Raw genomic sequence first — 22,158 nt, 5'->3', positions numbered from 1 at the left:
TAAAAAAGTTAAGAAAAATCAAAAGTTGGTAGTGTTTGGAAACAAATGTAAAAATCTAAAAATCAAAGTTTGGTAGTGTTTGATAAATAAGTGATTAAAGTGATTATAACAAGGACCTTCTTATTAGAATCGCTTTTGGAGAATCACAATCACCACATGACTAGCTTTTGGATTTCAATTAAGTTAAACATAAGCTAACACATAATCTAGGTTTAAGAAACACACAAAAATGATTTTTTTAAGCCAAAAGCTAACAATCACTTTTTTTTAGTGATTGCAAACACTCCCTTTATCTCACGAAAACAGTGGAATCCCTTGCATAACATCAGCACAAGAAACAGTATAATTAGGGCAGTACTCTTTCTCAAGTTCTGATTTTATCTCATCAATCGCTTCGAATCCACGAGCTGAGTTCCTGTTAGGATTTGACCTCTTCTCGCTGACCATGCTCCCGGTGCTGTCCAAAAGTATGGATGCATCACATCCCTACAATATTAATTATATCTTTTTAGTTATTATAGTGTACTTATCATGTTGATGTAACAGAGTAGTTTAACAGGGCAATCTTCACAAAGTTATATATAAAAGGCCATGCATGAAAATAATTAATATTAAGTTATGGTTTAGAATACGAATATTGAACCTCATGCAAGTTCGTGGCAAACCTTAACAAATTAGCAGTCATGAAAATGAAGCCTTAGAAGTGAAGCAGCCATACGAGCTTCTTTTGCAACAGCCTTTGGAACGATAGACTTGACGATCTGTTGGGCCCTGGGGCATGATCGATCGTAGAACTGTGGATATAAGTAACCAGTACCGAGGGTGTTTAGGGAGAAGCATAAATCAGGCACAAGAGCTAGCAGAGACAATACAACGAAAAAGTTGATACATTTAACCATTTTGTGTGTTGCAGCAATGATCGATAATGTTGAAGCAGTTAATATGTGATCGAGTGTTTACATAGAGAGAGGAGGCATAGAACGTGGAATTGGTAGGATTTTGAGCTGAAATTGCTACTTTCTCCATCATAGAAAATTGTAAAAGCATGTATTTTTTTTGTTATTTTTGGCAGTGTGAAAAAGATAACATAGCTGATACTCTTTTGTGCGGTTAATTAGTTGGCCACAACGTAGGAAATACGATACGATTAAGAAATTTAGAGGAAATGCTCTTGCCATGGAATAAGAAGTTGGAATAGAAACACCTGCTCCGTTGAAAAGGGGCCATGAAAGCTAACCCCAAAAAGTCTATATTAATCAGTGAAAAAAGGTTTGATTCGAAGGACCTACTCCGCTAATTTGGTCAAACGTTAATTACTTGGTTTATATCATTCACAAAAGATTTTGTAAGAACATCTATTTTTATATAAAAAAAATATTACATTTCATTGCATGTATGGACTAAATTGACTCATTTCGCAGATGTAAATCCGTGAAAACATATCACAAGAGACTTTTTTTTGCTTAGTCGAAACATATCACAAAAGACTTTTTTTTGCTGAGTTCGACTTTCAAATAGCCGTTTGAATTGTGTATAATATTGGTGTCCCGTCTCATTAGTTTTTCTATATTCCAACATATATAATGGTGCTTTAATTATAACGAAACTCGAGTAATGCTTCCAACCTTTGTTTAAAAACTAAGATTGAATGAATTGAATCAATATCGAATTAAAGTTTTAATTGGAGTCAAAATTGAACCTAAAATAGTTCATATCTTCAGTATCGCTTGAATATGACAATAAGATATTCAACTTCATTTGATTCACTTTAACCTCTAGGTTGGTTTTCACATGGACAAACATCACCATGATTGTGAAAATTCCCATCCATTCCCAAATCAAATTAAACTTGTTCATGGGTATAGACTACAGTTATGTTGCGGTTTATTGCACAAGTTCAATTCACAAAGGACACATGGTTCTGTAAAAAGATCAAAAATTGTTTTGACGAAGAATATTCTTAATACAGAAGAGATACAATTGAAACCCAGATGAGCTTCCTTCAGATCCATTTTGCATCATGTCTAAGGGATTCCTCGATTCGGGCCAAAGAAGCGGAGAATCAGTAAATTTAGGCGATCAAATGGATCCATACGTTCTCTCACTTCGTCTCCATGTTCCTTGAGTGGAAGTTCCTTGCTGCTGTTCCCATGAACTTTCATTTACAAAAGGATTTCTAGCATCAGTTGGTCGTGTGTAGCATTGCCCAACTCCAGTACTCACCTGCATATTCCCATGTTCACTTCCAAATTTAGCAAGTCGAGGGATGCAGTAAAATGAAGAATTGCACCGAGAAGACAAAAAAAGAGTTCTGCTATATATATTGTCACGTCCCGGACCCAGGCTCACACAAATACAACTGTACACTGGGTTCTTGTAGCAAGTATTTCGTATTCCTCCTCGCTTTACGAAAATAATTAATTCAAGTTTTTACAAGAGTTCATTACCATTTATTTACCATTTTAAACATTTGTTTTCAACCGTTGTGGGACAAGAACATCACATATACACATCATTTAACTAAAGTTTCAATTTTACTTTAAATATGGCCAGTAAGAAATCGGGAAACTCTTCTTACAGTTTCCAAACATGCTGATAAAGTGGCCATTCCTGGGAGTGCATCTAAGCCACGCTGCAAATGCAGTTAGTAAAAGTAAGTGTACAAAGAATCACTGACCATAAACATGTGTGTGTGTGTGTGTTGCAAGCCGAAAACTGATTCTAGCAATGGATGAAAAGCAACCCACCATGTTTTCTACTCGCGTCCTGTAGATGAACCCTCCACAACAGAACAGCGTAAAGGCTACGATGAATCTGCTTTGTTAAAGGAACACAGGAGGTAACAGTCGGACTCATGAATAGATTTGTATCAGGATAAAATATAACTCACAAGACACTGACAATTCTTTACCTACTTCACTGGCAGAAAATGCACCAGTAAATGATAGATTTGCATCAGGATCAAATATAAGTCACAAGACACTGACAATTCTTGACCTACTTGACTGGCAGAAAATGCGCCAGCAAATGATGCATTTAGAATCCAAATACAGTTGAATACTAGATGTGATGCAGATGATATCATACTTGAACACAAACATTAGTAACTTAACGTGTCATGAGGAATAACTGGACATACACGCAAGATAAGATCCCGAATATAGCCCATCCTCTTGTAGCTTTTCCATCTTCATTTTGCCGTTGTTCTATAAAAGTTGAAACATATCGAGACTCATGTTAAATAAGCATTGCTAATTTGAGAAAACATCACATGAAACATAACCTGAATAGCAAATAAAACTCACCACACATTTTTGCCAAAGTAAACTGAATTGGGTCATAATTCTCTATCGGAATGGTAATTTCAACTTCATAAGGTGAATCATGAGCCCTTTCACCTGATTGAGCAATTAGTATAATAAGGTAGTTAGAAAGCCATATAGTAAATCAATATTATTAACAAGGTAATGTTGCAATGTACATACATCTCCATTCCAAAAGCATCAATGTGGGAGACAAAGTAGTAGGTGGGATGCCATTTGCTCCTGAGCCGGACAACTGAACTTGCAATCCTTGGTTCGGAGAAATCTGGAAGCGAGAGATGACAAAGCAATGAAAAATAGAAACCATAAGTCCTTCTGCAAGCATAGATGTACTAGAATCCACAACAAACCTTAATCGTTGGCTTTTGCACTAAACTGGAGAGGGAAGCAACTGCAGTCATATATAAAGTAACATGCCTTTGCTCAGTTCTGAAGCTGCAGCAATCTCAAAAGGAAAATGGATTAGAATAGAGGTTTAAGGAATCCCATGCAACTGGTTATTAATCTGATATCTGTTACGGATTCGGACCAATTTGATACTCACTCACTAGTGCACCCAGAAAACAGTAACAAATTTGCAAGATGCAACTTTGCAAGTGATGAAGGTGAATGATCTTATTTCTTGGAAAACAAAGATAATATAAACCAGACATACCAACGATCTCTTGGCCTAGTGGCAAGGGAGAGGTCCCAAAACCCATATGGTCTTGGGTTCAGATCTCACTTATGTGGGCAGTAGTTAGATAGATAGATAATAACTCCCCCGCCTCCAGGGCTGTTCCAAAATCCGGTCACCCCAAATCCGAATCGAATTACACGGTTCTGTTAAAAACCGAAGATTTTTCGGTTCGGTTTCGGTTTAACTGAATTTACACATTTTAAATATAAATAAAAATAAATAACAAAAAAATTTAAATGATATAAAAACTGCAAAAATGATTTTAAACAATAAAAAGGAAAAGAAAAAGAAAAACCGGTCTTCGATTCGGTTAACCGGACTAAAAAAACGAACCAAACTGAAAACCAAAAACAAAAAACCAAACTGAATTAATGGCTCGGTTTTTGTTTCAAACTGAATTTTCGGTTTCGCCTAGGGCGGTTAACAGAACCGTGGACACCCCGCCATTGTATAAAAAAAATAAATGTCTCCCTATACGTGGAAAGAAAAACCTCACAAAATATTTTCCGTTTCTTCTACCCTAAACATTCCCCCACCTATTTTTTTGGGGTCCTTCTGACGTATACTTTTCATTTTGAACTACTTCGACCTCCACAATGGTCCAAATCCATAACAATATCATGATACAATATTGCGTCCTTGCTCTAACCGTCTCAAGATGAGTAGCATCCAGTAGACCCCATGAGTATGAAAATGATGTGCGTCGCATAGAGATTAGAGATAAAAGTTTCGAGATAAGCACATAAAAACCTTATTTTCGACTTCTAGGCTTAATCATGTGATTCAATGCTCTAACAGTGGTTGATATACGTTCCACAAATGCCCGAAGGTGGGGACTAACCAAGATAAGGGTAAAATTGTAAAGTTGTGTGTTTTCTTTAAAGGAGTATTGACATCAATTTATTTAATATGGTAAATAGAGTAGTATTTGAAAAAAAGGTTTCTGTTGGAAGATTAATCTGAAAGACCTGCAAAAGGAGCAATACAACTTGAAAAGGTAAAACATTGTACCTGAATTCGTTGTAAGCCTTTTCATATCCTAACTGAGTCATGCCATTGTAAACCTACAATATTTAAGAGATCAGCCATGATCTAAAAAGAACATATATGACTGATCCATCATTTTATTTACTACATCACAATCTAAAATTTACAACAGAGCTTACAAGTTCCCATGACCGTGGATGAAAACCAACTGTGCATCCCTTAAATACTCGCAGACCTGGCTTTGCACATGGAATGGCAAGATCAACAAGTACCCTGATCCAAAAGTACAAACCAATAAAATAATCAGCAATATCCTAAACGATATTACAGATTATCTGACAAACATAAGATTCACAAAGGCAAGCTGCAGCCTCAACCGATAACCCACTTTACAATCTAACTTCTCTCTTGCTTGCCCTCACATATCATCACACAAGTTATTACTACCGAAATCTTATCTTGGACCTATGAATCAAGTTAAATGCATGTCACAAATAATCAAGTCCAGGAACCACAGAATCTTATCGTACCTGGTCACAGGATGACACAAGTTTGCTCACATTATCCTTTAGGATGTCAAGTTCATCTATTCAAGTTCATTTTTTATACGCGGACAATAAGAGGCAATGCTACACCATTTGACAATGGTTGATATTTATTGTGACCATGCCATTCTTAATTTTAAAAAAAACTTGTACAGTACCAATAAATTAATTCCTAAATAATTCTATTGCTATATTCATTAATTTTACTATTTTAGAAATTTTCTCTTTTTTGAATCAAATCCTCTAATGATTAGGACACTGATTTTTTAGATCTTCTACGTACAAAAGATTGCATGTAGCAAGTCTTGGGCTAACACATTGAACCTATTGAAAGTTTTTTGGCCAAAAAATTGGAAAGGGACCAACTTTCTAATTCCATTTAGGATTTTAATATTCTTGAACATATCACAATTTGTAAGATGTATCTGAAGATAATTTTCCGTCTATAATTTTTTAGAGTTATTTGTGATAAATTACTATTATTCTCTGAGTTTGACTTAATGCACGCCCATGGTCCCAACATCCTAGATCACCACAGCATAGTTATGAAATATGGATAAAAAGGATTTGTAGACATATAAATAATGAACAATAGATACGTGAATATACAAAGGAAAACCTAAATGCTAGAATGCGTGTGAAAAACCTGCATGTGGATTCATATGTGACATTGCAGATGCATCCAAGTCCACCTATGACAAACAACGAAATACCTTGAAGACATATAATTAAGTATTAAAAGGAGAAAATAATCTAGACTGAAGAATCTTCATCTAAAAATAAAATTACACGTGAACCTGCTCAAGATCTTCGACATAAAATCATGGACATAATATAACAGTGGTGTGGTAAGTACGAAACTACTAATAATAACTGCTATATAAATATGTCTCTCAATGTTAGCCTTTAGGTGAATATAGAAGCAAACTTACTCTTTCTGTTGGTGGCCATAACAGGAAGGCGGTTGATTAAACTAACTGCTTCACTATTCAACAAGCTAGGAAGAAGAACGAGGCAAGAGGCTACTGGTATCACCGGTGAACATATAGAAGGGCAATACCAGGGAAAAGAGAATATATACTTCTCAGTTCACTACCAAGAAAATCTCCTAGAATAACAAGATGAAAAGTGCAAGGGAGAAAAGAGAGACAAGTGAGATTGAGTGAAAGAATCTTGAGTAGTTGAGTATACTCTCATTTCTTATTCAAGCTTTGTAAACTCTGTTATCAATAAAATCATTGTTGTTGTTCCTCCCGTGGATGTAGGTCTCAAAAGAAGGCTGAACCACGTAAATTCCCTCGTGTTTTTTTCATCTCAATCCCTATATTCTCGAGTGCTTCATCCCATAGATTCATTAACCATAAGTGCTACTGGTTGCATAGTGATTCAAGTCCAAATAGGCTGAAGCGGTGATCATTAATCTAATTGAATCTAACAATAGCAATAGGAAAAAGACGCACAGTTGAAAAGGTAACAATTTTCTAGGGCACACACATTTTTACACTCAGGATTCATTAGGCATGACATCCTAGAAACCCCTCCACGGAAGAAACTAGATTACCTAAATGATATTCTTCCCTTAATCATACCAAGTCTAAAAGTCATAGAATGATGTTGAATTTCTCATTTCACAATGAGCTCATGAAATAAATGTAGAGAAACATGAGATGAACCACTAACTACCACCCAAAACAATCAAAATTTTAAATCACACAGATCTTGGATTGCATTTTCTTCATCATCTTTGTACTCTTCCCCCCAAGTGAACTGATCCAACTTTTCCTCAATATTAATGCATACATCTTAAAACCAACAGAAATGTGTAGAGAAGCTATCTAGACTCAGACACTTGTTTAGAATGTCAAAATTTATCATGGACACAATATAACAAATCCATTTGACCTTTTATACTATGTACCTGAGTATTGATTCTATCCTGGATTCAACTTAAACAAGCTATTCAATAACAAGGAAATAATATCTATTTGATTATGCACAAGTGTCTGGCCAATGTTCAAAAATAAGTTCAATAATATGAACACCTCCATGGTCTTCCTAAGCATGTCATTAATACATGCTAAGTTATGAAGCTTCAAGTACCTACGCATTGTCCATTTGGACAGTTTCCACAAATGATATTCACCTGAAAATCGCAAAAAAAAAGAGTTAGTCCAAAGTAATAGGGAATGTGATATCTCAATAACAGCTACAAATTTTAGCTACGTGAATCCGCTCTTCCAAATTACCCTACTGTTGTGACTCCAAATATTAAAACACACCATCTTAGGGGACACTCATTTTACCTGTGCTGTACGTCCCAATTTATCAAAACTCTTCTCGCAGTTCAACAGGTCACCACCATAGTATTCCTTGGAATAAAAGTTATCACAATGCACAAAAGAAAATAGTTAAACATCTATACATATTGTGTGAGTATTCACCTGCTCCACACAGGTACATAAATTGCAATTCATATCATAAATCTAACTTTTAAAAAAAAGTATAAGTCCATGATAATGAAATCATTTTAGCCGCTGATACAACCAATTATTTTGTGATATATTGTAAATATATAATCCTTTAAGCTGTGCAGGGCCAAAGTTTTGGTCAAGCTTCGGACTTGTCCGGATTCTAACATTATTGGTAAAGTAAAATCCATTTACAAAATCCAAAAATCGAAATTCTGCCCGACACCTTTTCAAATTTCTGATCCTAAAATTTTACAACTCCACCCCCATAAAGTTCCTCCTCCACATTTTTTGACCCCAAAAGATATTTGCAGCCAAAAACTCAAACCCCGCCAATACCCTTGGCTCCTTTTGCCACTAAGCACCTTGACCCAATAAAAGACACTCCTTCAGCTAATGCTATATGTTCTCCTACCCCTACTACATGCCAGTTGCTTGTTTCGACCCATGATCTTGGCCATATTTACCCATCAGGCACTTTACTTCTAATCCCACAACAGGTCAACAGCTGATTCAGATTTCTCGGATAATGAACCCACACCTACATCTCTATATTGCACGAATAGCATGATTATGAATCACATACTTAAGTGCTGGGTCGACAATAAGGGAGAAATCACGATATCTAGGTAAGTAAATTTAGAATACTTGCACTATTTTATTAATTTTCAGTAGCAGTAAACTATATATTCACATGACACTATTCGTTTGACATTGTTGCCTTTGTAGTTAAACGGAGGTCAGGTTTAACCCCACCACCCCCGACCCATTTTCATGTTATACCTGGGATGTCTGCCTAACCCATTTTTTCACAAGTATAAGGGAAAGTGGGTGTAATCTTCAATTTCAGAAGGGATACTTGCCACTTCGATAAATCACACAAGATAACCTACCATTTCATCTTCCAGAAGAGCGCACTTTGACAAACCAGATGATAAGCAATTTAATCACAAAACAATCAATAAAATTGGAATTCACAGGTACAAATCAAACTTACTTGAACAAAGTTGACATGGCCAGAACTGGCAATAAAATGATTGAAATTATCAAATCTTCCAAAATCCACATAGCCCTACGAGTTCATGAATGCATAAAGACAAATTTCCATTATGACACATCAAATTGACAAAAATTGAAAGAATGTACAAGGAGTATAAAAATTATAATTGCAGTGATCAAGGATAAAATTGAAAATAAAATAGGGATTATCAATCTTTTATATTTGAAAACTAAACGCAGAAACACAAATCCAAGACTATTATCAAATTTCCAGCATTAGTAGCACAATATTGGTTTCACAGGATCTATCTAAAGACAGTAGATCTTAAACCCTCATAGACAGACCCTTTATCTATGATCTATTTCTATTATATTTATTATCATTTCATTATTTAATTTATTTTATTTTATCTTATCCTTATTTTATCTAGCATACATATAATAATATAATAATAATAAATGATAAATCTACCACTTTGAATTGTGAATTTCATTTTGTACCCTTCGTTCTACTTTATTACCCCACCATTAATTAATCATTATGTGTGTTAATTAATATTTTCAATCAAATATCTCTTCTATATCATGTATTAGATATTAATAAATATATATCTAATTATAAAATTTTTCACGTGCATCGCACGTGCTCTTTCCTAGTCTAACATTCTAACATTCGTATAAATATACCACTTTGAATTGCGAGTTTACTTTTGTACCCTTCATTTTCTACTTTATTACCTCACCATTAAGTAATCATATTGCGTGTTAATTAATACTGTCAATCAAATATCTCTTCTCTATTATGTATTAGATATTAATAAACATATATCTAATTACAAATTTTTCACGTGCATCGCACGTGTTCTTTCCTAGTTCACTTCCATTTGTGAAATTACCTATATGTCCTCACATATTTAATTTAAGGCTAGCAAGTCATTTCCATTTATGCAAGTACCTATATGCCCTTACATATTTAATTTTAGGCTAGCAAGTTGTTTTCTCTCATAGTTTCATTTGTAATTTCATTGTCTACACTACACACCAATTATTAATCAATTAATATTTGGGTATTAAATACATTGAGTTTCTTCCAATGGGTTTTCCCATTTCGGTTGATTGCTTTACTCAAATAACTTTCCTCAAGTTATTATTTATGGGTGTCTAGCTAAGCTTATTAAAAACAACCTATAAACTTCTAGAACTTATAAGTTGCTTTAGAAGCTTATAGGCCGTCAGGACTTATTTTAAAAATAAGTTGTTAAAGTATTTGAATGATCTTATTTTAAACAACTTAAATATGTTGATATGCTTGGTATTATAAGATCTTTTTATTGTCAAAATTACCAAAAATGGTATAATGTTATGAAGGTAGTGTAAATAGTTATATATATACGAAAATAATTTTCGAGCAAATCTATATTAAAAAATAAAATTCTTTTATATTTTAATTTAGAAAAATTGATATTATTTTAAAATAATATTATATTTGACGGGTGAAGAACATGACGGGGATTTATGAAAATATGTAAGGATATTTTGGAAAAATAAAATTAAAATAAGTTTTTTTTTAAAAAAAATGAAGGTCACACCTACTTTTTTAAAACATGTTATAAGCCGTCAAACAACTTATTTTGACAGCTAATAAGTTGTTTAGAAAAAAATTTACCAAATAAATTTAACAGCTTGTAAGCTCCAAAACAACTTATAAGCTGTTTTGTATAACTTATAAGCAGCCAAACACCCTTAGTTATTGAATTATTATTTATTTATTATTTGTAATATCATTCTCTAAACTAAATACCAACTATTAATTAATATTTGGGCATTAAATACATTGAATTTCTTCCTATGGATTTTCCGTTTTCGGTTTATAGCTTCACTCAAATAATTTCCTGAAGTTATTATTTATTAGTTATTGAATTATTATTTATTTTATTTCAGCTGCCCAACCAATGATGGATTGAGTCTTTTACGGTCCCATTTATTTTAGTGTCTATATATTTAGTTTATATTTATTTTAATTTTACCACAGTAACTAGTTTCATGGATTGAGTCTTTTAGGGTACCATTTATTTTAGTGTCTATATATTTGCTTTTGTAGCTCTCTTTAAACGAACATTGAATATGTTAAAACTTAGCACACTGTTTCACAAAAATGTAAATATCTATTTTAGTTAGAAAATTTTGAGTAGTTCTTTTCCATTGATAAATTTAAGTTTTAACCAAATAATTATAATTTCACATTTAATTTAACAAAAATGTTTGAGCAGTGGAAGTGAGTATAATATCAAACAAATCATGACAAATTAACTAACTTAAATAAATACCGGTAGCACTTCTATTCAAATAATTTTTATTGGAAAAAATATTAGTGACTTAGGTCGTGGTGGTGACAATGCGTTGGACTTGGAGAGAAGAGATTCAGAATGGAAATGGGAAGAACCATGTTTATTATTTGGTTGAATTGACAGGACATGATAGGCAATGCCCTAATATGGTATTTTATTTTTAATTTTTTAAAATTGTGTTTTTTAATTAATGTCTCAACAAGTACGCAAAGTTGACACTTTTCCACAAGTTCCCTTAAAAATAGGTCGGTAAATGCCATTTTTCTTATAGTGTCTTTTCCATGAAAATGGATGTTGAGAGCATAAGGATTCTATGTTCTCTTTTGTAAATTTTTAAGTGTTTAGTTGTAATATAATGATTTAATTTCAATTTTAATTTCTATACTTTTTAGTATTTTATGTTTATTTGAAAATTGAAATATAATTTGATTAGTTTGATTTATTTTCAATTTTAAAAACTAAAAAGAATAGCAATTACTTTCTACTTTTGAATTCAATGCATGAAATAATCTGTGTTTAAATATGAATTATAATGAAAAATTATATGATATTTTTATCTGATAATTTAACGTATGATCATTTTTAAATATATGTTTTACAACACATTTATTTGAATCATATTATTTTAAAATATAATTTCTCATGAAATTAATAGTCATCGGTATTAATTGACAAAATATCCATTTTGATATAAAAGATAACTATCTACAACATGTCATTATAAAAAAATAAATAGATAAAGGTAAACAAAATCCGTAAGAGGTTGAAAATTTAGCAAAAACATAATTTATAATGAATTTAATGACAATTTGAGTGGTTTTATTTTAACAATAGTACGATAAATTTTGGTATTTAAGATAATTTTATTTGACAATCGTTTGTTATTATGTGTGTTCTATTTTAGTCAACTTTGGTTTGTTGGGGTGCAATAAACAATCGAAATGTGACATTTAAGCTGTTGTACAGCTTAACAAATTTGAAATGCACTGTTACCACTAGCTATAGCTTTTGATAAAGCGACGAGCGCTTGGTTCTACAATTGGTATCAGACCAAGGTCACAGGTTGGATTCTCATTGATTGCAAAAACTGCAATTATTGGGAGAGATTGTTTGGTTACAAATTTACAATAATTGTCTCCTCTAAGTATAGCAATCGAAACATGACGCTTGAGTTGTTGTACTTTGAATTGCGCCGATAACACAGTTATAACTTTTGGTAGAACGGTAAGTGCTCGATCCTACAGGCTCGGCATTGGTAAAATCCATTATTCTGTTAATTATTTTTTATTTTTTCCCCTTATAATTATATTCGGATGAAAACATATATTTTTTGATTTGAGATAGAGGTGTCATTATGTCAAAATCACGTAAAAACATATTTAAAAATGTCATATGGACAAGTGCGTGAACATATATTGTTATGATCATGATGATTATTATCTATTGTGTTTTGATCTGTTTAGTTGCTAAATACTCATAAACACGATGATATCAAAATGACTTTAAATTATCTAAATTTCGTAATCATGCTTTCAACCATTAGTCACCCACGTGCATCGCATGTGCACTTTCCTAGTTTCACGAAAATATATTGTTAGAAATGAGACTAGGACCTAACTCACCTCAAGAGGTGAGGGTTGCCCTTGTCTATATAAAGGGCTCCCAGGTTATTTAGCCAACCGATGTGGGACACAAATTAATACACCAACACACCTCTCTCACGCCCAGGAATGAAACGACTGGAGCGTGGAGATATTAACGGGTTGCCAACTATGGGACGAGTGAGGCCAACTATGGGTCGTCCAACACATAACGATGGAACCCGGGCTCTGATACCATATTAGAAATGAGACTAGGACCTAACTCACCTCAAAAGCTAGCTCAAGAGGTGAGGGTTGCCCTTGTCTATATAAAGGGCTCCCAGGTTATTTAGCCAACCGATGTGGGAGAAAAATTAATACACCAACATATATGATTGAAGGAAGATCTACAAACATATATATTTATCGGATAGCCATTCATTTTGGATGAGAGTGAGTGGAAATGAGAAATCAAGTCTTAAATTAATGTCACAAAATTATATTGAAGCACAACCAGATTTCTGTAATTTTATTAATCAAATTCTCAAGGCAGAGTTTTACAGAAAATAATAATAGGGTAATTAAGTAGATATCTTATTGTCTGATTAAGATAATATTCAATAACCATGATGGCATGATTATGAATTGGGACTGTGGGGTCTGACAAAACAAGAAGTTATATCCATTTTATGGGAAAACTTTATAAGCCCCGAGGACAGGAAGATCAGCATTAGTTAGGATAGTCTCCCACTTGACATGCATGATTTTGGGGTGTTCAAACCACTCTTCTCACAACAAGTGATTTTGAAGGTCAATGTAAAAAGGCGGTAACTTTTCCAATTACAGTTAATCTTTATAATAACAGAACCTTTAATACTATGTTTATCCTGATTAGTACCTAGTGAACATTGTTAAGCAGTAAATTATAAAGACATTGTAATTATTATCTCTTGAATGGTTGATTTGAAACACGAACAGATAAGTAAAATTTTGAAAAACAAGAACGAATGGAGATGTTAGGATTTTTAATCCCAATAGTGGTTGAACTCAGGAATTTGAAATCCGAATCCAACCAAACAGGGATAATCCCACTTCCTACTACCAATTTGAGATCAAACGAACAATTTAGATGGACAAATTAACAAATAATTCAAATAAAAGGAAAAATTGTTAGTTACATACCGTTCGGGATCTAGTCTCAACATCTTTACAAAATCGTACGACTAAATCGGGGTCCTGTCACAACATTAGGATATAAGATGCTTATGTGTTGGCAGTCAGGAAACCTAAATTTGATAGAAGATATTACCTTATCGTCATCATACTCAAAAACTTGTCCCATCAAATCACTCTGATCAAAAGAAATGAAAGAAAACACTTTAAACATAAGGTTGCGTTTGGATAGAAGGATTTCAAATCTATGGAGTTCAAATGTATTTTAGTTGTTTAGAGAAGGGAGGTCATAAACTTCAAATCCATTCATTTCATGTTTATGTAGTGTTACATGTTAATTAAGATGAATTTCAAGTTCACCCAATTATGATGTTATTTGAAATTCATTCTACATATAAAGAAAGAGTACATAAATGAATATGGATTTACAATTTGATCATCGTTTCATTGTTGACAACAAAATTGCAATCGAAATTCATGGATTTGAAATCCTTCCATCCAAGCGCAACCTAAGAGAACAATAAGTAAAGATCATGTCCCTAATATCAACCAATATCGTCTCAACTAAAAAAGAAAATGAACCCTTAAAATTTAAATAAAGAAACAATCATTCAACTTGAATTAGATACACACCTATTTACGTTTAACCATAGTCAACAAATCAACACATTGACTCTATCTACAAATTGTGGTTTGAAACATATAGATTCTTCAACATCTTCAAGATTGTACAACGAGTAGAGCAGGCTTGCAAGTTTTTCAAGTGGGCTCAAATATTACTCGATTCAAAAATTACCGAACCCATCTAACCTTGAACATGTTCGAATATATTTTCAACTGAATAAGAGTCCTAACTATTTTGTTCGATAGCTCATAGAGTTAATACTATATAGTAATTTTTATGAATATATACAAAAGAAAACGACACAACAAACTCAAGCTAGAGATTGAGCATTTATTTATCAGATTTCGACAATTAAGTTCCAACGGTACAAATCGAGCAATAATTCAACTTTTTAAATTTGGAAAAATTCAATCCAAACAAATTAGTCTTTTTTTTTTTCCAAATTGGAGCGAGCTAAAACATGAAATGGCTGATAATCGGGTTGGCACATCTAAATTGAATACATGTAATATAACAAGGATACAAAATCATGAATGCGACTGGAATTATCAAGTGCGTAACAGCTAGTACTCGGCACAATAACTGAATCAGCTCCGAGCGTGTGAAAAAAGACAGCTGAAACATGGGTACTCACGAGTTAGAAAGAATTACAGGATACAGAAAAATCCCATGAAACAATTACATTTTCCATAGCCGTTGTCCTGCTGTGCGTATTTACCTGAAATCGCAGCAATTACGAATCCTCGCATGGTATTTGGAAAATGATTCTCCGACTCAAAATCAACATAAACTCGGTGTGCTCCGCCGACAAAGGTCCAGGATAATATGCAGATTGAAATTCAACAGGAACCGCATCCTACGAGTCATTCATAACGAATCGGTGGTGGGGGCGAAAGGAAAACAAAATCTATTTTCGACATTGAAATGAGCCCAATATTGCTTGTGCTTCGTCATTTTTAGAACACCTGAGCTAAAAACGACGTCGGATCGAAGCATTGGCTAATAATAATTATTCATCACCCCTTTTAAATCTGCGGATTTCAATGACGAGCAAATGTTTATGATGCTAAGCGAGCAGAAAATGTAAATGAATATACTATTGGAAAATTATAATGAATTGTAATTATTAATTATTTAAATTAAAATATTTTTAAATATTGATTGAATTATATTGTTAAAAAACTACAACCAATCTCCTAAAGCTAAATTTGTTTGTTCTTTTCCTTCACCCTTTTGTTGGATGTTGGGAATTTTTCTAATTGGTTGGTTAAACTTATAATTTCTGACATTTTAAGTATTTAATAAAGTTATAAGTTTTTCTGTCAAAAAAAAAAAAGACAACTTTTTCATTTTTTATTTTAGTTTTGATGAATTTAATGTTTCTGTTTATTATTTAACATTTAAAAAATCTAATGGAAGGAACTTATTATGTTTTGCATGATTGCCATTCAACTCCAAATTATAAGGTCGACTTATTTGATTGCACAAAAGAGAGAGAAAAAAAATTATTTATTTTGGGGTGTGATTTCATGAGTGAGAAATTTATTAGGCTTTCTTCGACAAGATTTCCGATTTAACTATGATCTTGACCGAATACATGAGCTCAGCAAGTAGAGTTAATTAGCTTTATCTTATGCATGATTAATTAGTGTCTAGTCACTTGCCTCAACCCACTTTCTTAATTAACATTAATATAAATATATATATTTGTTTAATGAATGCTTGAGTTTGTGCAATTTTGCCTTGTTTAGTGTATAATAATATAATAAAAAGCTTGCGGATCTTTAATTTTCAACATTGATGTCAAATTTGAGAAGTTCGACGCTACTAGCTGTATCCCTCTGTAGGTTCGAAATTCCCGTCAAATCTCCGCCATTATATTTTCAACACCTCCAAAAGCCATCATTAAATAATCCATAATCTATATCTATATTATGATATGCTAATATACTTCAGTTTGCGCAATGTAATATACTATAATATAATCAACTTTCTCTCACAATGACACAATGTCAACAATTTATATCACATTGATCATAAACACACTTACAAAGCTTAATATGGAAGAAAAACCTACGTACATGTAATGCAACATCAAAATTTATTGATTCATATTCAACTAAAAGATGCATGATGCTTGAAACTCATCATCATCGCCATGATCAGTAATCCTTAAAGAGATTATCAGAAGAAGCCCAGATAATTGGCTTATAATTCGCATGAATAATATTCAAACTCCAAGGATTCCACAAAATCATTATCCCCATCAAGCACGTGATAATAAATATCAGAATTATGATCAGTACCAAAATCTTCAAAACCAGCGGCAGTGTGTGTAAGTGTTGATTCTGTTTGAGTTGATGCAGTTTACTATATCATTCAAATAAAACAGCATGTGGTTCAGCTCGCAATCTGAGCCCTGAGAAATTGTTTTCAGATTCAACATTTAAGTAGAGCTGAGTAACAATCTTCATATTACTGAGAATCTTAATATTTTCAGCTCTGAGTTGAGCCACTTGAAGCAACAGATCATCCAAGTGTTTCTGTTTTCTCATCCGGGATCTTCTTGCTGATTTTCGGTTTGAAAGCATTCGCTTCCATTTCCTTTGATCCTTCACATGCTCCTGATTCGAACCTCATGGGTACTTTCGAAAGGAGCTAATTGACCCTGAACAGGTCACAGCACTTGGAAAAACCATGTATCTACCATATATATATTTGGTGCGTAATTATTTCAAGAATTCCTAACACTAAAGGTGTGTGTTTAGATTCGAGTTATTGGTAGTTTCAAATGGATTGGTTATGGTCATGAGAAAACATAGAACCAATAGAGGAAGACAACCGAAAAAGATTGAACAAGATGTGAACCACGACGAATAGTTGAATTAACCGTTAGAAAGGAGAATTTCACTAATTACTATAGACATGAATCTTGATTATTGTGGTTTCTAGCAAATAAACTTACGCTTCCACATGAGGACTTCAATAAGCAACTCGTGCAGGTAATATATATAGGAAAATTCGAAAGAATTTCAGGAGGAGAGAGGAGCTAGACATATAGAGCAAAAGCTATGGCAGAAAGAATATGAGAATAGGAAGAGGGTTCTGGTAGAATTGGAGATGTAATATATCGGAATAATACAGTCTAAGCTAAAGCAATTATTCTCCATCTCCACCCCACCAAAAAATAAAATAAACACTAAACCTAAAATGAAAAGAAAAGAAAAGAAAATGGGTCATAACTCATAAATAAATAATTCTTCTATCACACTGTAATATTTTTTCAATATTCTGATAATAATTGAAGCATTCTCACATACTCTCGTGTATCTTCCTCCTCCATGACACTGGATTTTTATATCTATGATCTAATGTGGATGACTACGAAAAAAACCCAACAATTTTTTTTATATAGATTATATATATTTGGCAATTACATTTTGCTTCACCAACTAATAAACTTAATTAAGCTGCTGATTGATAATTAATTTTTCCAAAGTTAGCGCAATTACAACCACAGAATACAAACCATTATCTCCACAAAACAAAGGTCACGCCGAATTTTTCACCGAGTCTATTAATGCTATTAACTCACTTTTATGATTTTAAAAAAAATCACACAATGTCTTCTATTAAAGGCTTGGGATCATGCATACTTCCATCCACATTTCCATAGAGCTCGCCTCAGGTAGATAGATGCCTCGATTATAAACAACTGCAGCTAACCACACAGGTTTGAGAGAGAATTGAGCTCAATTGTTCATTTCAGTCAGAATCAGAATCAGTATTGATGGACGATCTCACTGTCCTTTGTTTATTTTCAAGATAATCATCATCATCATCCTCTCCTTGTTTTTTCTCCTCGATTATTCCTGAATAAACACCAGTTTTAGAACACTAAAAATTGTGTAGATCATCGAAGCATTTTGAATAATAGAATTACCTTTTTTCAAGAGGAGGACCTCAAGAGTCCTTGTGGGGAAATCGTCTTTTGCTCCCAAGTCTTGAAATCCGATCAGCCGATCTGTTGCTACTCCATTCCTGGACAAATGGGAGGGAAAAAAACCCAAGACTCTAGGCATTTTTACTTATGGAATATCTGTGAATATATCACAAATTCATCAAATATAATTAATGCACACGTTGGAAAAATGTTGAGAATTTTGAAGCAAATGAACAAATTCAATCCCATGGCCAAACTATTATGAGGAACCAAAAAAAAAATGCCAAGTAACCAAAAGAATTCGTGTATTAGCACCATGTGGCAGATATAATGAAAATGCCAGTGTACAAAAAAGTACTCAAGAAACATAACTAAGCGAACTTACTTAGAGTTAAAACACGAGTATCGTTAAAATTATGGACTTTGGACTGACTCTACCCTAAAAGCTAGCTCAAGGGGAGATAAGTGTCCAAGTCCATATACACAACTCCCAAGGACTTAATTCAGTCGTCTCCATGCACCCTAAAAGGTAGCTCGAGGAGGAAGGGTTATCCAAGTTCATATATACAACTCCCAAGGGCTTGATCCAATCATGTCGGACATTTAACACACCCTCAAAAATGAAAATCTGCAGCGTGAAGTTTGCAAGACATTAACAATTGATCCATTAGAGCAGTCCAATACATTACGAACTTGGCAGGACAGTCCAACACATAACGGTAGACCTGAGCTCTGATACAATGTTAAAATTATGGACTTGAATCTAACTCCACCCAAAAACTAGCTCAAGAGATATGATTGTCCAAGTCCATATATACAACTGCCAATGATTTAATCCAACCGATGTGGGACATTTAACAAGTATCATTAAGAACTGAACAATTAAGATAATTTCAATAATTTGTTTGGCATCACCATGCGTCACGACAAATAATCAACAGAACAACTATAATAACTACATAATTACATGAAGATACTAAACAGCAAAGATATAATGAAACAGAACTTACCTGAATAATATGACACAAGGCAACGTTTTGATTCCGAGTTTAGTAACAAAGAAAGGAGCATTCTGCAAAAACTTAGAACAATTAGTAATTTCTCAGTTACTGAAATAAAATTTAAGTGCAGTGCCATTATCAGCCGCACTCAATTATAATTATATGAAACATAATGGATAATTTAAACTGACCTCAGCATCCAATTTGATAAATTTGGTATTAAAATGTCTTGGAGCAAGAGACTTCAAATGTTTATCCATGATTCTGGGAAGATTCAACAACACAAACTAAATAAGCAGCAATGGAATGTTTTTAAAATGAATATCACAAATATGCAAGGATAACTTAATGGACAGAGACAGAATGCTTAAAATGAATATCACATATTGTCAAAGATGACTTAGTGGGAAACACTTCGTGAATACCATAAATTTTTTGACAGGTTACATTTGTCAATGACATTTAAACAGAAGATAAATCCACCCTCCAATTCATGATGCTACATATTTCAAATAAAGTTGTGTTTGCTTACTTGCATCGATAGAATTCTCGATGGTAGAAGTGAGATATAACTTTATTACTGCCCCTAACCTCACCCAAAAAGTCAGGTTCGGTTATCTCCCTATACTCTCCATGCCCTTGAATTTTCAGTTCTTGCCGCTTCTCAGCTTCTTTCTAGTTTTGATGCAGAAAAATTCAACCATCTGAAAGATAATTTTAAGGACACGTGAAAATAAAAAAACTTACAGACCTTAAGAGCTGCAATTCTGTCAGCATGCAACTTTTCCAGCTCAGGATCCTGGGTAGAAAAGAAAAAATGTGAGCAGAAATTATATTACAGAGACGGAGAAAGCAATCACTGAGGCATCCCCCTCTTACATCCATCAATTCGTCAAGATCTACTTCCTGATTAACAGAGCTGGATGACTGTGCCTTATCATTCGCCATCAATTCCTGCGAAAAATAACACTTGTAATGTGAAATCATTGTCTATTGCTATCTTTATGGTACTTTATTGCTTCAAATTATATTCAGGAGTTCAAAGTCTAAAATATAATTTTCGGTGTTTAGGATCAGCTGCGACAGTTCATGCCTCCAGATTCACCATTTCAAACCTCGGCCCTTTTCTGGTCGTATTTTCTCCACATAAACTGATCACGAGGCAATTTAATCCAACCACATGACATGAAGCTCCAATCAAAATCTTCTCCCCAAGTGAAATTCAACCCTCTCATATGAACAAGTATATCTAAGCATTTCCATCACTGTAATTATCCTTAATACTAACTTGTCAATTCATAAAAGTAATTATCGCAAACCACTAACGAACCAGAGGCACCGAGAATCGCCCAATTAAAATAAAGGGGTATCAAATATTTTGGAAAAAATTAAAAATCACAAGAAGGCAAACCTTTTGGTAATCGCGGGCTGCAGCAGCCAACACGTTCCCAAAAGCCAAATTAGAAAGGGTGGATTTCACAGAATCTGGATCCATTTCTTCTCCTCCTTTCACCCTGAAATTGAATCTGGGAGTGTATTAAAAAACGTGAGCGTTAAAGTAAAAACAAATTAAAGGATGAGCAAACAAATAAATTTGTTTCCATTTTATACAGAATTAGAAGTTCGGGGAGCTCTTGAAGTATGAAATGGGAAATGATTCAAAATATGATATGGGCGTTTTGCTTTCGCGTACAGGAGCTGGGTCATGAAAGGTTACTCGGATCCGGCCCATATTCAAATTTCATTTATTTCTTAAACCACGTTTTTGGGCCTTTCCTTTAACAACAACCAATTAGCCAATTAGGTCATGGGTTCAAAATGGATCGAAAACCAAGGACAAAACTCGTATCCCATGGGAAACTAGTTCAAAACTTTAAGCTCACGAGCCCAGATTTTTAAACCGACTCAATCATTGCAAACCAATGATATTTTTAGATTATGAAACAACAAAACGCTCAGCTCCAATAGATTGAAATTCAGCCGCCAATTTGAGCTAAAAATTGGACATATTTATGGTATGAGAAATGATCTTGTAGTAAACGAAAGTGACCCTTAGTTATCTCAACCTCGACCACCATAAATGAGAGATTTTTTGGTGAGGAGTGAACAGCCATTCAACCAAATTCCAGCCCTATAAATACCCGTTCAAGTACTCTGAAAAATGATCACAAATATCCTTCAAATACACTCCACAAATTCGATCTATTCGGTGTTTTCAAACTCGTGCTAATCTAGCCGATTTTGGGGCAGCAACAAGGCGATGGTCAAGGCAATAAGGCATTATTCTGCCCGATTTCCTACTTGAATTCAAGTAAGAAAGTGTTCAAATAAGTAAGTCATAATCGAGCCATAAGTCACTTGAAACAACTTTTGTTCGGGCATTTTCAACCAACACCCTTTGCGTGTTTCTGACTCAATTTTGGTAAGTGGGCTTATGTATGCTTTTTATGTTATGCTTTAAAATTCGATTAATGTTCAATTTTTGCT

General features: G+C 33.6%; 2 protein-coding genes across 13 annotated transcripts; both read right to left on the bottom strand.

Moving 5' to 3' along the window:
- Window positions 1-1,799: 1,799 nt before the first annotated feature.
- LOC140887846 (uncharacterized) lies at window positions 1,800-15,777 on the bottom strand. 12 transcript variants are annotated; one of them, XM_073295375.1, is made up of 18 exons: window positions 15,446-15,775; window positions 15,289-15,342; window positions 14,532-14,611; window positions 14,239-14,280; window positions 14,112-14,165; window positions 9,000-9,074; window positions 7,838-7,903; window positions 7,635-7,677; window positions 6,181-6,247; window positions 5,169-5,262; window positions 5,014-5,066; window positions 3,674-3,758; window positions 3,486-3,588; window positions 3,306-3,398; window positions 3,140-3,206; window positions 2,748-2,814; window positions 2,579-2,632; window positions 1,801-2,223 (listed from the first exon to the last, which is right to left on the bottom strand). In XM_073295375.1, exons 4-18 carry the CDS (start codon window positions 14,269-14,271, stop codon window positions 2,080-2,082), a joined length of 1,098 nt encoding a protein of 365 aa, XP_073151476.1. In that variant the 5' UTR covers window positions 14,272-14,280; window positions 14,532-14,611; window positions 15,289-15,342; window positions 15,446-15,775; the 3' UTR covers window positions 1,801-2,079. The 12 variants fall into 12 exon arrangements, 11 of the variants coding, with proteins under 11 accessions (XP_073151467.1, XP_073151476.1, XP_073151474.1 ...); XM_073295373.1 differs by having other exon boundaries at window positions 15,298-15,342; XR_012152020.1 differs by lacking the exon at window positions 14,532-14,611 and adding an exon at window positions 2,912-3,005 and having other exon boundaries at window positions 2,206-2,223; window positions 15,251-15,342; window positions 15,446-15,777.
- Window positions 15,778-18,018: 2,241 nt separating this feature from the next.
- LOC140890967 (thioredoxin domain-containing protein PLP3B-like) lies at window positions 18,019-21,314 on the bottom strand. Its single transcript, XM_073299155.1, has 9 exons — window positions 21,283-21,314; window positions 21,083-21,197; window positions 20,551-20,625; window positions 20,423-20,470; window positions 20,204-20,346; window positions 19,863-19,935; window positions 19,681-19,742; window positions 18,671-18,768; window positions 18,019-18,599 (listed from the first exon to the last, which is right to left on the bottom strand). Exons 2-9 carry the CDS (start codon window positions 21,164-21,166, stop codon window positions 18,493-18,495), a joined length of 690 nt encoding a protein of 229 aa, XP_073155256.1. The 5' UTR covers window positions 21,167-21,197; window positions 21,283-21,314; the 3' UTR covers window positions 18,019-18,492.
- Between the last annotated feature and the right edge of the window lie 844 nt (window positions 21,315-22,158).

Source organism: Henckelia pumila, chromosome 3 (genome assembly GCF_033568475.1).
Source record: "Henckelia pumila isolate YLH828 chromosome 3, ASM3356847v2, whole genome shotgun sequence".
Taxonomy (NCBI): Eukaryota; Viridiplantae; Streptophyta; class Magnoliopsida; order Lamiales; family Gesneriaceae; genus Henckelia; species Henckelia pumila.
Note: the sequence above shows the minus strand (reverse complement) of the source record. Positions and strands in the feature narration are given on the sequence as shown.

What these genes read in the sequence shown, in the direction of transcription:
- LOC140890967 (XM_073299155.1), bottom strand. Translation starts at nt 21,166, where the DNA reads ATGGATCCAGATTCTGTGAAATCCACCCTTTCTAATTTGGCTTTTGGG. An exon ending in ACAGAATTGCAGCTCTTAAG is followed by an intron (nt 20,347 to 20,422) that starts GTCTGTAAGTTT and finishes CATCAAAACTAG; the next exon opens with AAAGAAGCTGAGAAGCGGCA. An exon ending in CGAGAATTCTATCGATGCAA is followed by an intron (nt 19,936 to 20,203) that starts GTAAGCAAACAC and finishes GAATCTTCCCAG; the next exon opens with AATCATGGATAAACATTTGA.
- LOC140887846 (XM_073295366.1), bottom strand. Translation starts at nt 15,476, where the DNA reads ATGCGAGGATTCGTAATTGCTGCGATTTCAG. An exon ending in AATTGGGACGTACAGCACAG is followed by an intron (nt 7,678 to 7,837) that starts GTAAAATGAGTG and finishes TGCGATTTTCAG; the next exon opens with GTGAATATCATTTGTGGAAA. An exon ending in ACATATGAATCCACATGCAG is followed by an intron (nt 5,263 to 6,180) that starts GTTTTTCACACG and finishes CTTTTGGATCAG; the next exon opens with GGTACTTGTTGATCTTGCCA.